The sequence below is a fragment of the Solanum dulcamara genome, chromosome 2 (genome assembly GCF_947179165.1).
Source record: "Solanum dulcamara chromosome 2, daSolDulc1.2, whole genome shotgun sequence".
NCBI classification, from domain to species: domain Eukaryota; kingdom Viridiplantae; phylum Streptophyta; class Magnoliopsida; order Solanales; family Solanaceae; genus Solanum; species Solanum dulcamara.
This window is the reverse complement of record NC_077238.1, coordinates 34,581,809-34,598,195: the sequence shown is the minus strand read 5'-3', so window position 1 is coordinate 34,598,195 and position 16,387 is coordinate 34,581,809. Positions and strand designations below refer to the sequence as shown.

The 16,387-nt window shown below is 38.4% G+C and overlaps 1 protein-coding gene across 1 annotated transcript; it reads right to left on the bottom strand.

Annotated features, from left to right (window-relative positions):
* Positions 1 to 5,823: 5,823 nt before the first annotated feature.
* Positions 5,824 to 8,886, bottom strand: LOC129871127 (uncharacterized). The gene is made up of 6 exons (XM_055946010.1): positions 8,537 to 8,886; positions 7,864 to 7,951; positions 7,628 to 7,718; positions 7,142 to 7,351; positions 6,762 to 7,057; positions 5,824 to 6,141 (listed from the first exon to the last, which is right to left on the bottom strand). The coding sequence occupies exons 1-6, from the start codon at positions 8,884 to 8,886 to the stop codon at positions 5,824 to 5,826; spliced, it is 1,353 nt and encodes a 450-aa protein (XP_055801985.1).
* Positions 8,887 to 16,387: the final 7,501 nt, after the last annotated feature.

The window sequence follows — 16,387 nt, the reverse complement described above, 5'->3', positions numbered from 1 at the left end:
TAAAAAAGAATGCATAAGGCTCAGAAATGTGGTCACCACCCCGATGCTGGTACCACAACACATCATACTATGAAATGTGTCAAGTCTCTATACAAACTCCGAACATATCATATCATCACAACATACCATATCGTCAGAACATATTATATGCCATATCACATCATAACACCGTAAATGGTACCCGGCTCTATGGTGAGGTCTTGGGAACTGTAACACATCATACTGTCGAATACATTATAGAGTGCACGATCACAAAGCCAGCCCGGGTTCTAGCAAATAATATCATAGTAGTATGAACGAGCGGAGTAGTGAGAAATAATTGCAACACATATAGATATAAAGCATTTCTAAAATCATATTGGTGGCCCCAAAATGGGTATTAGAACATAAGGGAACAATTAGGATATTATTCTTTAGTAGGGAAAATCATAGGCAAGAGTTATTCCTTTATGTCGTATAAGAATAAACTAGATAGGCCAAACTAGGCGAATTTCTGAATTTATGGGCCCCTCCCCCCTAGCCAAGCCAAGGCGGAGTACATATTTCAAACATTTAGTTCTACGGGGTCATCTATCAAGGTTGTAGGATGAACCGATCTCATAAGTAGAAGTTATGGATGTTTGCACTTTTCTTTTCAACATATAAAAGTTTTTGAATTCAATTTCACTGAATGGATTTGTAGGAGATTCAAATTCAGTTTTCTATGAGCAGAATTTTCCTTGAGGCTCAAATTACACCCCACTATACTTAGGATATGCCAAAAGAAGAAAAGGAAGAGTCTTACATACCTTATCCCTTCTTATGCTCACTTCAACTCAAATCTCATTTCCTCCAAAATCTACAAATGGTCACAATTACCAAATATAAATTTATGCCTTTAAGAATTCAATTTTTAATCCTCAATTGTCTAAAGAAATTTGGGAAGCACTCCCCTATAAATTCAACATCCCCGAGAATTTAACTAGGCTAGAATATAAACAACAACACCCATAAGCATACCAATAACAACAATAATTACTACCAAGCACAATTTACACTAATAGTTTTTCTTCTTCTTCTTCTTCTTCTTTTTTCTTTCTCCTTTCTCTTTTATCTTTTGTTATATAAGGCCACAATTTCTACTCCAACTTCACACCTTCAAATTAATATCAACATTTCATATTCATTTACTAGCTCAAGACCACTTAACCATAATTCGAAAGAAATTAACGTTATTCCATACAATATACAAGAATTCCACCAAAACCATAATCCACCCAAAACTTATACGAACGTAACGAAACTACCAAATCACATTGTCTTCTTCCAAATTCATTAAGAATAACAATAATTCACATACTAGAATTCTATTTCCATAATTACACAATAACTATACTAAAATCACATAATCCTCTATAACAACTTATAACCAATTTGAAGGTCATCTCGAATCATTAAATTATTAATTACACCATAACCGCCATAACGATGCAACTAATAAGCTAATTAAAATTCAAATCCTCTTCCCCTTACCATCACCCCACATGGCCACACACACACATACATCCCAAATTCATGATTTTCACTTAATTCTAACTCTTACAACATACACACTTCTTCCATGACATAGAAAGAGGGAATTCTTACCTTTTTCTTCAAATTTCCACTTGCCACCAACATAGTTTTCTCGCTTAACCAATTATACTACGTTGAAAAGGACCTTGAACTTAGCAAGAATTTGAGAAGGATGCTATTTTTGGATCAAAGTTGAAGAACTTGGAAATTTTCTTCTCTTTTTTTTCCTAGTTTCGGCCCTAGTCTCACTCTCTCTCTAGTTGATGACTTTGATTATTTTTTTCGTGAAGTTTCTAGTAAGTAATTGATATCTTTATATATATAATACATAAGTAATGAGCCTTCTTGATTAATTGCTATATAAGATTAGTTTTTCCATGGACTTGGGCCACTTCTTGTTTTGGGCCTCAACTTCTCTTATCATTATTATTATCATTTGAGCCCAACAAAATCATAATTCTTATTTTTGTAATTTAGAAACTAATTTCCAAAATTCCTAATTTTACTCTCGGCCTTCCTCCATATTTCCACATCATTTTTTCCATGAACATCACACCGGTACATTATAGAATAAACAAAATAAATCACAACGTCATTCCTTGCAAATCAAAATTTTTCTTTCTTTCCGAATGCCCAAAAGTGCGAGATATAACACCCCCCCCCTTTAGAACATTCATCCCCGAATGTTAAATTAGTCTTATAAAATCTTAAGAGTATTGTTACACCTCACACTCTCGAGCTCGGAATGTCTCTTAAGTTCTTTAGATATTATCATGTGAGCCGGATAAGCTACGACACTATCAAACGACGCTAAGGAAAGGAGAATGTGATACCCCATAGTAGGGAAGGTTGGAAATTGAGTCATAAGAATCCGAAAGAAATTGGAGGCCAAATAATGAGTCGTAGGACTCGATTTACCCACGTAAGCTACTAACTTAGAAGTCTTACATACTCAAGCTATTTGAGTACATACCAAGCTTACGTAGCACGAATTATATAGGCACTTAAAATAGAACGAGACTACGAACCCATGAGGAAGGGGAAAAGAGGACATGTGGCAGCCAATAGGGGGGTGACACATGGCAGCACCTCAAGAAAGAAGGTGACCCACATGCTTGGGGTCAAGTAGGTGACCCACCTACTTGGGGGAGGTGGGCCCCACTTCCACGTGGCAGTCCCACCTTGCTTGCATGGACACGGTGGCCCAATAGGGGCTGGACACGTGTCCTCCATAGGGGCTGACATGTGTCACCCCTTGGGACCACATATATGTATGTTTATTATGACTATACTTCAGTTTTGGGTCTTAAAACTGCAGTAAAAATCAAAAAAACAAACACTAGAACAAGAGAGAAAATCGCGACGGCTAGGAGGAAAAAAATAGGTACGTTCCTATTTCATTCCATAAATTAATTATCCAGCGTATACCAAGATGATATGGAGGTATTAGAAGTATAAAATCACGACTTGGTGCAGACAAAATGGACAGCAACCAGTCCATACAGTTTCAGCGTGCTAAAGAGGTTTTCGAGGCGCGATTTTGGCTAGTTTTGGCCAATTTCGGGTAAGGTAATGTTTTTTCATTAAATTTAGACTTTATGGGGTTTTTATATAGGGTATTATATACCTTGTATACTGATGGAAGTATAAAAAAGGTCATGTAAATGCTAGACAATAGAAACAATCGAAAGTGAAGTCGTCATAGTTAAATTGTAGTTGAAATGGGGTGTTGTGCATGTGGGGTGCTGCTGCAGGTGTGTGGTTAATTGTTTCAGGGACTAAATGTATTTTAAAAGGGGTGTGGGTGCTTCTGGTTGCATCCACACGACCCCTCATTTCGTATAATTAAAGGTTTTGTGAAACAAAGACTAGAAACCCTATTTTGGTATTACAATTTTCAGCAAGTTGGGTGGAGTTTATATTGTGTAATGTTGCCATGTTTTACTTGTATATGAGATGCAGGTTGTTGTTGTTAGTTGGCTGCAGTAATTAGGTATGTAATTGGGAATTCGGATAGGGCATATTATAGGGGAGATGCTGCCCAATTTTCGGTAACTCTTTAAATGAGTTAAGGAACTAGTCGAAGAGACGAGCAAGGAAATGAGTTATGTGAGTACTGACGTGCAACCGAAGGCGTTGAAAAGTTTAAGGTTGTTGATACTCGCCTTTATTCCATGTTAAATAGTTTTGGAGAACAACGACGTGGATGTGATTAAGAGAAGTTCATACGAGGTATGTGAAGCTTTCTTTTGGCGTGTTTTTGGAATAAGTATGTAGAGCTATCCTTCTTTTCTTTTGGCATGTCTTAGATGTAAGTTATGATTAATATGTATATGATATTTGGGATTTAATCCATTCATAAAGACCTGAATATAAGTAGAAACTCTCGTTTATTTTTTATGTTAAAACTCCTACCATAGCTGGGTTGTTGCCTTTAAGTCTTCTATGTGATGAAAAGTAGTACATGTAAAGTTGATCTCTTCTTTCCTTAAGAATGATTTAATTTTAAGTAAAATGATATATGATATGGATTTAGAAGTAATTCTATTTATCATCTCTGAGTGTAACTCATGACTTGTAGTCACTTCTGAACATTAAGAGTCTGAAAGTAGTCAAACTACTATTCTTGAGCCTGCTATATAATGAATAGTAAGTGGAGGTACCAGCACCTCTTTTTAAAGGTTCTAAAATGATAAATGTGTCTGATTGCATAAGTTGAGTCTTTGACTAGATAAATTGTGTTTCTGATTGCATAAACTATATTTTTGATTGCATAAATTGTGTGGCATTATCTTGATGCATGTATGTGATCCTTGAAGCCCCAAATGATGTAAGACCTAATGACATCTAAAGGGGTACCTCGGATAATTACTCCCCTGGTCTTTAGGTGACAGTTCACTTGACTGTTTCATCGAGTCTCAAATAATTACTTAGTTGCATATGGTTTTTCACTACTCTAGTCGTGCATACTGTAACCCATCCTTCCTCGAGTCCCACAATGGGCCGAAAATGTTATCGTGCATAGTTTTACTACTTCTTTCACCATATCTCGGGCCGGATGTATGCAGTTCTATGCACGAGGAGACGATTCCGTACGTGAGGTGTGATATGATGGTATATGTGGCGAAATAAGAAAGGAACACCGGGTCTCTCCTTAGAGGGGTCTGATATAATATGTATATTATAATAGAATGCTATAGACGTACACTACTCCATTCACCGAGTCCCTCACTAAAGGGCCGAATACTATATGTAGGCATGCATATGAGATTAGAGTGATACATTTGTGACCCCGAGCCCCGTAGTGAACCGGATGTAATACAATGACATACACAATAAGATTATACCGTATACGATGATATGATTCCATATATGATAATATGATAAAGCAAAATATATGATGATATGATGACACGTGAATATGATGAAATGATTAGACACTGAGTTCACTAGAGAGCTGGGCATAGCATATGATCATGTATATGATTACGTGTACTAAGGTACAGGTACAGTAAATCGTTAAATTATTATACTTATCCCCTGCATCCCTATTTCAATTATGGTCTCAGTTATGATGTGTTATGCTTTACATACTCAGTATATATATTGTACTGACCTCCCTTTTCTCGGGGGGCTGCATTTCATGCCCGCAGGTACATGTGTTCATTTTGGAGATCCGTCAGCTTAGGATTTCCTCTCAGCTATGTTGGAAGTGCTCCACTGTTCTGGAGACTAATTTTTTATACTGATCATTTGATTTACATATTTATTTATTCAGGGGTACAACGGGGGCCCTGTCCTGCCATATAATACAGTTATTACTCTTAGAGGTTTGTAGATATGTGTGTGTGGGTTATTTGTAAGTTCATTCCAGTTGTGCTCATATGACGTATTGCAGATGTTTTTATGGTATGGCAGCCTCATTGGCTCACGTTCCCTTTCCTGTTATGATATAGGTGAATGAGGCTACAGGTTTATGAAAAAACGTTTTTGACCTATTGTAGTTTGTGTATAGTATCACATCACATACGGTTCAACTTAAGTGTAGCTGATAGGTACGTATACGGGGGTCCAAGTAAGACCACAGTCGCGGCCTACGGGATTGGGTCATGACAAGTATCCTAGAGAGGACTCTTTATATGGGCAGCATACATAATTAATTACTAATTAATTTAATCAATTAACGAATTTTAAGTTACATGACGATATAGGAAACAGGTGCGGGTATTTCTTCTTTATCTTGCTTTTAGCCTCCCAGGTCATTTTTTATCAGTTATTGTTCCCCCACAAAACCTTGACAGAAGGTACATCTTTGGTACACAATCTTCTCACATGACGATCTAAAATGGCTATGGGTTGTTCTTCATAAGATATCTCTATCGTTATTTGTACATCTTTTATAGGGAATATTCTGGAGGGATCACCAACACATTTACGAAGCATAAACACATGAAATATTGGGTGCACTACCTCCAGATCTGCTGGTAAGTCTAGCTCATAGGCAACTTCGCCTATCCTCTGGGTAATCTGATACGGTCCGATATACCGCGGACTAAGCTTACCCTTTTTCTCAAACCTCATAACACCCTTCATAGGAAACACCTTCATAAATACCCAGTCACTAATTTGAAACTGTAGCGGTCGATGTCACTTATCTATATATGATTTTTGTCGACTCTAGGTAGCCAATAACTGCTCTCGAATAAGCTTTACCTTATCAACAGCTTGCTGTACCACATTTGGCCTAATTAATTTAGTCTCTCCCACGTCAAACCAACCAATTGGGGATCTAAACTTCTTACCATATAAGGCTTCATACGGTGCCATCTGAATGCTGGAATAGTAGCTATTATTATAAGCAAATTCAATAAGTGGCAAATGATCATCTCAGCTACCTCTGAAATTAATTACACAGGCCCGCAATATATCTTCCAACGTCTGAATAGTGCGCTCGGACTGTCCATTGAATATAGGATGAAATACGGTGCTAGGACTCACCTGAGTCCCTAATCCTTCATAGAACGACCTCCAGAAGTTAGCTGTAAACTGGGTACCTCTGTTGGTTATAATAGATATAGGAACTCCGTGGCCTTACTATCTCCTTAATATACAATCTTCCATAATCCTCAATCGAATACATAGCCCTGACTGGAATAAAATAGGTTGATTTCATTAGTCTGTCAACAATAACACAAATGGAATAATACCTTCGTACGCGGTAATCCGATAATGAAGTCCATGTTAATTCTTTCCCATTTCCAAGCACGAATTTCCATTTTTTGTAGTAATCCAGCAGGCTTTTGATGCTTGATCTTAACTTGCTGACAGTTTGGGCACTGACCAACAAACTCCGAAATGTCTCTTTTCATCCCATCCCACCAATACAAATATTTTAGGTCATGATACATTTTTATGGATCTAGGATGAACAGAATACCGAGCATTATGTGCCTCGCCCATAATTTGCTGCCGCAGCCCTACAACGCCGGGTACACATATCTTGCCTTCATATAATAATACTCCATCAGGTAAAAATTTGAACTAAGTCCTTTTATTGTTAAGAGCCACATTTCTGTACTGTAGCAGACGGGGATCCTTGAACTGACGCCGTTTTACTTCTTCCATTAGTGATGATTCAACAACTTCTCGGATAGAAATCCCAGCATCTCCAGAATCGGCCAAACGAACTCCAAGACTGGCTAACTGATGAACTTCACGGACCAATTCTTTCTTATCCAGTGGTACATCAGTCAAAATGCCCATAGACTTACGGCTAAGTGCATCAGCTACCACATTGGCTTTTTTTGGATGATATAAAATATCGATATCATAATCTTTTAATAATTCAAGCCATCTTTTCTGCCACAAATTTAGCTCCTTTTGCTTAAAAATATACTAAAGACTCTTGTTGTCTGTATAAATATCAATGTGGACCACATATAAGTAATGTCGCCATATCTTCAAGGTATGAATCACCACGGCTAATTCTAAATCATGAGTGGGATAATTTCTCTCGTGCGGTCTAAGCTGCCGGGAAGCATAAGCTATGACTTGACCATGCTGCATTAACATACAACCTATCCCAATACCAGAAGAATCACAGTAAATAACATACCCATCTGACTTCTGTGGAAGGGCTAAACTTAGAGCTGTGGTTAATTTTTCCTTTAATAATTGAAAGTTGCGTTCGCAAGCGTCAGTCCAATGAAATTTCTGCCTTCTATGTTAACTTTGTTAAGGGTGATGCAATCAAAGCAAAATTCTCTACAAATCTTCTGCAATACCCAGCTAACCCCAGAAAGCTGCTTACCTCTGTTAGTGTAGTAGGCCTAGGCCAATGTTGTATAGCTTCAATCTTCTGTGTATCGACCCGAATGCCATCTACTCCGATAATATACCTCAGAAATTCCACGGAGGTTAACCAGAATTCACATTTGGAGAATTTAACATATAATTTTTGTTGCCAAAGTATGCCAAGTACTATTCTTAGATGATCGAAGTGCTCTTCTATTGATCGTGAGTAAACCAGAATAACATCAATAAATACAATCATGAACATGTTAAGGTACGCTCGAAATATCTGATTTATCAAATCTATAAATATTGCTGGAGCATTAGTCAGGCCAAAAGACATCACCCTAAATTCATAATGCATATACTGGGTCCTGAAAGTAGTCTTCAGAATATCTACATCTCGTACCCATACCTGATGGTATCCCGAGCGTAAATCAATCTTCGAAAACTATTTGGTACCCTGTAACTGATCAAATAAATCGTCAATCCAGGGGAGGGGGTATTTATTCTTTATAGTCCTCTTATTTAATTATTTGTAGTCAATACACATCTGTAGTGACCTGTCTTTCTTTCTTACAAATAATACCAGCGCTCCCTAGGGTGATGTGCTGGGCCTAATGAAGCCTTTGTCTAATAAGTCTTTCAGTTGTTCCTTCAATCCTTTTAATTCCACCGGCACCATTCTATACAGAGGGATGGATATAGTTTGAGTATCCGATAGGAAATCTATCATGAACTCTACCTCCTGTTTAGGGGGAAGACCTGGAAGCTCATCCGGGAATACATCTGGGAATTCATTGACTACTGGAACTGACGGGAGAATAGGTGTCTCGGCTTTAGTATTATGTACCCAAACCAGATGATAAGTATAGCCTTTTTGAATCATTTTTTTAGCCTTGAGGTATGAAATAAACTTATCCCTCGGCGGTGCTGTACTACCAATCCATTCTACCACTAGTTCCCCTGGAAATTGAAATCGGACTATCTTTTTCTGGTAGTCGACATTACCATAATAGGAAGCTAACCAGTCTATCCCCATAATAACATCAAATTCTATCATATCTAACTCCACCAAATCCGCTTTAGTGCAACGATTACATATAATCGCAGAACAATCTTTATATACCTACCTAGCTATAATAAAATCCCCAACTGATGTAGCTACTTCAAATGGCTTAATAGGTTCGGGAGTTATTCTGATTTTACTAGCAATGAGTGAAGAGATATATGATAAAGTAGATCCTGGATCAATCAGTGCATATACAGATCGACAGAAAACCAATAATATACCTATGACAACATTTGGCGATGCCTCCTGATCCTGGCAGCTAGCCAATGCATATATGTAGTTTGAAGGACCACTAGAATCAAAAACTCTGCCACGGCCTCAACCGCAGCCCGCTAGTACCATCATACCTCATCCCGCAGGACGTATAGCTGGAGGGGTAGATGATAAACTAATAGTTGATCCTGTCGGCTGAACTGCACCATCTAAACCGCTCGCCAACAGACAATCTCACATGATATGGCCTTGATAGCCACATGAAAAGCAGGCTCTTATAGCTCAGTAGCACTATCTAAGATGTGATCTTCTACAATAAGAACACCGAGGCATAGGGGGCTTGGACTGACCAGAACCTCTGCTTGTCTGCGAACCTGATGCTCTATAACTCTGGCCGGTCCCAGACGGCCCTGTGCCATCAAATCATCTGCCGGTAGACTACATACCCTGGCTTAACAGAGGAAGATACCTACTGGACTGCTGTTGAAACTGCCCACCTCAGAAATCTCCAGAATACCCTGCTAATCTAGACCTCTTAGGCGGCCTCTTGTCACGATCTCTACCAAAATGATCCCCCCTATGTCGGTCCTCCATTCCCTGTGTGTAGGCCTATAATCGAGCGATGTCCATACCGACTTGAGATGCCATTGACATACTACTGTCAACTAAATAACAATCCAACCCTATCACATATTGATATATCCTATCCTCCATATCTGCTACAATAGTTGGTGCATATCGGGCCAGAGACTCAAACACCAAGCTATACTCTCGAACACTCCTACCTCACCGCTTTAGCTGTAAAAATCTATCAACTCTTGCCCACCGTAGCTCTAGAGGCAAGAAGTGACCGAGGAAGGCGGCTACGAACTCCTACCACATAGCTGGGGGAGCACCCTCACCCCTGGACAGCTTCCAAGACTCATACCAATTAATCACAACATGTCATAACCTATGTGAAGCTAACTCAACAGTCTCAATCTCAAAAGCCCCGACCAGTCTCAATGAGCGCTGCATATGCCAAATGATATTCTAGCGGTCCTCTTCTAGCTTAGACCCTAAAAAATCTAGGGGATTACATGTTAGGAAATCGCGAACCCTCAATCTATCATGCCTGTCATCATCATTACCTCTCTGCCTACATCCACGAGCCTGAATACTACTATCATCATCAGTAGCTGCACAGCCTTCCTCAGCACCCTATCCTCCACCCCAAGCTGAGAAGCTAGAGGATCGGGCGCTAGATCCTCTAGAGCTAAGGGGGAGCTGCTCCAGGCTCCTCCGGTGGTGGTGTAGCAGAAAAAAATCATTCTAATAGCACAACTTTATCGCACGATCTAAGATTCAAACAAAGGTAACACCCTAAATATCCTGTAGCCTCCTTTTTATAGATGTGGTGCATAACACACCGATAAAAAAGACTCTATGAGACACGGCATGTAGACACTCCGAGGACACACCTCTGTGATACCAATTTTGTCACGACCCAGCCTCGTGGGCCACGACTGGTGCCCTATTTAGAAACCCAAACGAACTTACATACCAAATCGTCATATTACAAAATAATTCAAATTTAATATTTGTTTCAATCAGAATAGTAGGCAATCCTTAATTTCAATAGTCGCACATGCAGAAAATAACATATCAAGCCAAAAGGGTCAACGGAGTGTGCATCACCGGATATGGGCATATATACAAATATATGGGCTGTTTTGGCCATTATAATAGAAGGGACCGTATTAAAATAGAAGTCATAAACAAATGAAGATACATGACCCATGACCCACACTGATGTCAACAAGCCTTTACCAAAACATAACGAAAATATATGACAGGATAGGGCCCCGCCATACCCAAATAGTCAAATATACAATAGTGTGTACGTCGGAAAGACATATACCAAAATGCAGGCTCTGAGTCAAATAAGCACTCTGTAGTAGTAGAAGGTCTGTAGCCTACGCTGATGGATCATGAATGTCTATACAAATGGGCATAAAATGCAGCCGCTAAAGAAATAGGGTCAGTACGAAATGTGTACTGAGTATGTAAAACATGAAGTATATAGAATCCAACCCATAATAAAAAGGAAGATACAAGGAGCACTTGCCAAATTAAGAGGTCAAAATCTGTACTGAAATGTATATACAAAATGTAATTAAAAAAGAATGCATAAGGCTCAGGAACGTGGTCACCACCCCGATGCTGGTACCACAACACATCATACTCCAGAATGTGTCAAGTCTCCATACAAACCCCGAACATACCATATCATCCCAACATACCATATCATCAAAATATATCATATGCTATATCATATCATAACACCGTAAATGGTACCTATCCCTATGGAGAGGTCTCGGGACCTGTAACATATCATACTATCGTATACATTATAAAGCGCACGATCACAAAGCCGGCCTGGGTTCCAGCGAATGATATCATAGTAGTATGCACGAGCAGAGTAGTGAGAAATAAATGCAGCACCTATAGATATAAAGCATTTCTAAAATCATATTAGTGGCTCCAAAATGGGTATTAGAATATAAGAGAATGATTAGGATATTATTCTTTAGTAGGGAAAATCATAGGCAAGAGTTATTCCTTTATGTCGTATAAGAATAAACTAGATAGGCCAAACTAGGTAGATTTCCAAATTTGTGGGGCCCTCCCCCCAGCCAAGCCAAGGAGGAGTACATATATTTCAAATATTTAGTTCTACGGGGTCGTCTATCAAGGTTGTAGGATGATCCGATCTCATAAGTAGAAGTTATAGATGTTGACACTTTTCTTTCCAACATATAAGAGTATTTGAATTCAATTTCACTGAATGGATTTGTAGGAAATTCAAATTCGGTTTTCTATGAGCAAAATTTTCCCCGAGGCTCAAATTATACCCCACTATACTTAGGATATGCCAAAAGAAGAAAAGGAAGAGCCTTACATACCTTATCCGCTTCTTATGCTCACTTCAACTCAAATCCCATTTCCTTCAAAATCTACAAATGGTAACAATTACCAAATGTAAATTATATGTCTTTAAGAATTTAATTTTTAATCCTTACTTGTCTACAGAAATTTGGGCAGAACCTCCCCTATAAATTCAACATCGCCGAGAATTTAACTCGGCTAGAATATCAACAACAACACCCACAAGCATACCAATAACAACAACAATTACTACAAAGCACAATTTACACTAATAGTCTTTCTTCTTCATCATCTTTTTCCTTTCTCCTTTCTCTTCTATCTTTTGTTATATGAGGCCATAATTTCTACTCCAACTTCACACCTTAAAACTAATATCAATATTTCATATTTATTTACTAGCACAAGACCACTTAACTATAATTCGAAAGAAATTAACAATATTCCATACAATATATAATTCCACCAAAACTATAATCCACCCAAAACTTCTACGAACATAACGAAATTATCAAATCGCATTGTCTTCTTCCAAATTTATTAAGAATAATAATAATTCACATACTAGAATTTTATTTCCATAATTACACAAGAACTATACTAAAATCACATAATCCTCTATAACAACTTATAACCAATTTCAAGGTCGTCTCGAATCATTAAACTATTAATTACACCATAACGACGCAATTAACAAGCTAATTAAAATTCAATTCCTCTTCCCCTAACCATCACCCCACACGGCCACACACACACATACATCACAAATTCATGATTTTCACTTAATTCTAACACTTACAACACACACACTTCTTCCATAACATAGAAAGATGAAATTCTTATATTTTTCTTCAAATTTCAACTTGCCACCAATGTACTTTTCTCGCTTAACCAATTATACTATATTGAAGAGGACCTTGAACTTAGCAAGAATTTGAGAAGGACGATATTTTTGGATCAAAATTGAAGAACTTGGAAATTTTCTTCTTTTTTTCCCCTAGTTTCGGCCCTAGTCTCACTCTCTCTCTAGTTGATGACTTTGATTTTTTTTCTTGAAGTTTCTAGTAAGTAGATGATATCTTTATATAGATAATACATAAGTAATGAGCCTTCTTGATTAATTGCTATATAAGATTAATTTTTCCATGGACTTGGGCCACTTCTTGTTTTGGGCCTCAACTTCTCTTATCATTATTATGATTATCATTTAAGCCCAACAAAACCATAAGTCTTATTTTTGTAATTCACAAACTAATTTCCAAAATTCCTAATTTTACCCTCGGCCTCCCTCCGTATTTCCACATAAATTTTTCCATGAACATCACACTGGTATAAAATAGAATAAACAATATAAATCACAACGTCATTCTTTACAAATCAAAATTTTTCTTTCTTTCGAATGGCCAAAAAAGCGAGATATAACATCGACTTAGCCCAAGGTTTACCTTAGCACTGTCTCCCTAGTCTTCAGGTTCTGCATTACCCTCTCATCTTTTATCTTATAACTGGTATTGGGGTAAATCTTTAGTTCAACCATGACCATGTCCTTCTTGGTCATTTGATTTAACTTTTCTTTGCATTTCTCTATAACATATCCAAAATATCATAACCCTCTTTTCCTTATGTACTCCTCCACTGGGTCTTATGCTGTATATATATATTCATAGGTTGCACAACTATTTTTATACAACTGGTATGAGGTAGACACAGTCTTTTCATTTCTTGGTCCATCTTTCTTTACATATCACCTTCACACTAGAACTAGCTTACGCTAATGCTATTCTGTCTTACCCTTTTCTTTTCCTTCCTCTGGGTACTCCTTGGTCTCCTTATTCCCTACCATAGGAGATTCTCTATTCTTTCTCCTTTCTACTTGTATTTCACACCTCAATGGCCAACAACACTTTTGCCATATCTTAATCTTTACTCAACCATGGCCTCACTACATTTTACACGGTCGTTAGACCGCTTAGTCTTAGTCTCTTATCGTGTTTACCCCTTTTTGTATGTTCCCATCCATTAGGGTCTCTGCTAATGGTTCTCCTCACAGTCTCAGATATCATGGCTTTTATCCATTTATTGCTGGCCTTTAGCCCTTTCTAACTCATGCTAGCATGGGATTTCACTTAAAGTTTAAGTGTTCCCATTAACATGTGATAGTGTTAGTTGACTTTGTCTGACACTTGTATTTCTCTTATCCACTTCACCGCTTTAGGGTGTACTCATGTCATCCTCTATTTATTTTCAAATGTTCATATGCATATGATTCTGTTCGTACACATTTGACATACTGCACCATATCTACACCTTCTGTAAGATCATTTATACTTTGGGTTGCCCATGTAAGAACCCTTAATACAACCATGAGATGCTTAGAATTCTTGATAACTAGTACCTAATCTAATCCAAGTACTGGTACTCGAGTCATATATGTCACGACCCAACCCCGTAGGCTGCGACTGGGGTCCGACCTGGACCCCCGTATACATATTTGTCAACTGTAGTCAAATTGAACTATGAGCAAAGCGATACTACTCACAAAAACCCCAATGAGTTTAAACTTTTTCGTGTACGTGTGGCCTCTTTCATTCATATTGTATCATGAAAGAGAATGCAAACCGACAAGACTGTCATAACGTAAAAACATTTACAACATGCCGTATAGGCACAGTCGAAATAAACTCATGAACAACCTACACATACATATCTACAGACCTCTAAGAATAAGAACGACAACATATGATGGGACAGGGCCACCACCGTACCCCTGTGTAACCAAATATATACATCGGTGGTTTGGTACCAAAACTTGGCTCCAAATCAATGGAGCTTCTTCTAAACTTGCTAAGTGGAATCCTGAGCTGGTGGACTCCCAAAATCTATATCGTACCTGCGGGCATGAAACGTAGCCCCCCAAAGAAAGGGAGGTCAGTACGATACATATACTGAGTATATATGCATAACATAACTGAGATAACAACTGAAACAGGGATGCAGGAAACCAAGTATAGCATTTAATAGGGTACTGTACCTGCATCTCATAAAATAAAGTCATGTATACCATTATCACGTACCGTATCCGGCCCACTCGGGGACCCAGTGTTACAAACACATCATCTATCATGATAGGTATATATATGCCATTAACGATGTGGGACGTATAGTCCAATCCCTGTATATAGAAAGTACATGCCGAGGAATGATGGCCCGATCCATGTATCATATAATAATGCTGAGGAACGACGACCTGATCCATATATCGTATAACAATGCCGAGGTATGATGGCCCGATCCATATAATGCATAATAATGCCGAGGTACGACAACCCAAACCGTATAATGCATAATAATGCCGAGGTACGATAGCTCGATCCATATAATGCATAATAATGCTGAGGTACGATGGCCCGAACCGTATAATACATAATCTGTCGTGGAACAGCCCAATCCTTACATAGAAAAATGTGCCGAGGTATGTTTGGCCCGATCCATATATATCATAATGCATATACGTACATGTAGGAATCAGTAGCATATCAAATATCCCTCAACCATTATCATAAAGTATGCCCAAGAACCCCTAGGTTTAAGAGCTTACACATCTAATCACTATTCAGCCTATAGAAGGCTTGAGGGTCGTAGTTTAACTACTTTAAGACCCTTAGCATTTAGGAGTGAACTTGAGTCACGAGTTATACTCGAAAATTACAACTGGAGCTACCTCTACACTCAAATCATATCTCATTTCATTTACATTAAGATGTCCCATAAGAAAGAAGCGATAGGCTCAACATATATGTCACGACCCAACCCCGTGGGCTGCGATTGGGGTCTGACCTGGACCCCCCGTACACATATCTATTAGCTGAGGTCACATTAAATCGTAAATAAAATAATTTCAGGTCATAGAGCCCCACTGGGCGATAACATTTTCATAAACCTGTAGCCCTTTTTGTTTGTATCACAACATGACAAGGCACGCAAGCTGACAAGGCTGCCATAACATAATAACATATATTATCTATCATGTGGACCCAGCTGAATCAAACTGCCATAAACAACCCACATATACATGTCTACAGATCTCTAAACATATAAATGACAACATATGGCGGGATAGGGCCCCCGCCGTACCCCTGAATGGATAAAACAATTTCTATACATCCGTGGATAGTATCAAAAACTAGGCCCCGATACAATGGAGCCTCTTCTAGCTGAGCTACATGGAATCCTAAGCTGACGGACTCCCAAAATCTGTATCTGTACCTGCGGGCATGAACGCAGCCCCCCCAAGAAAGGAGGTCAGTACGACATATGTACTGAGTATGTAAAA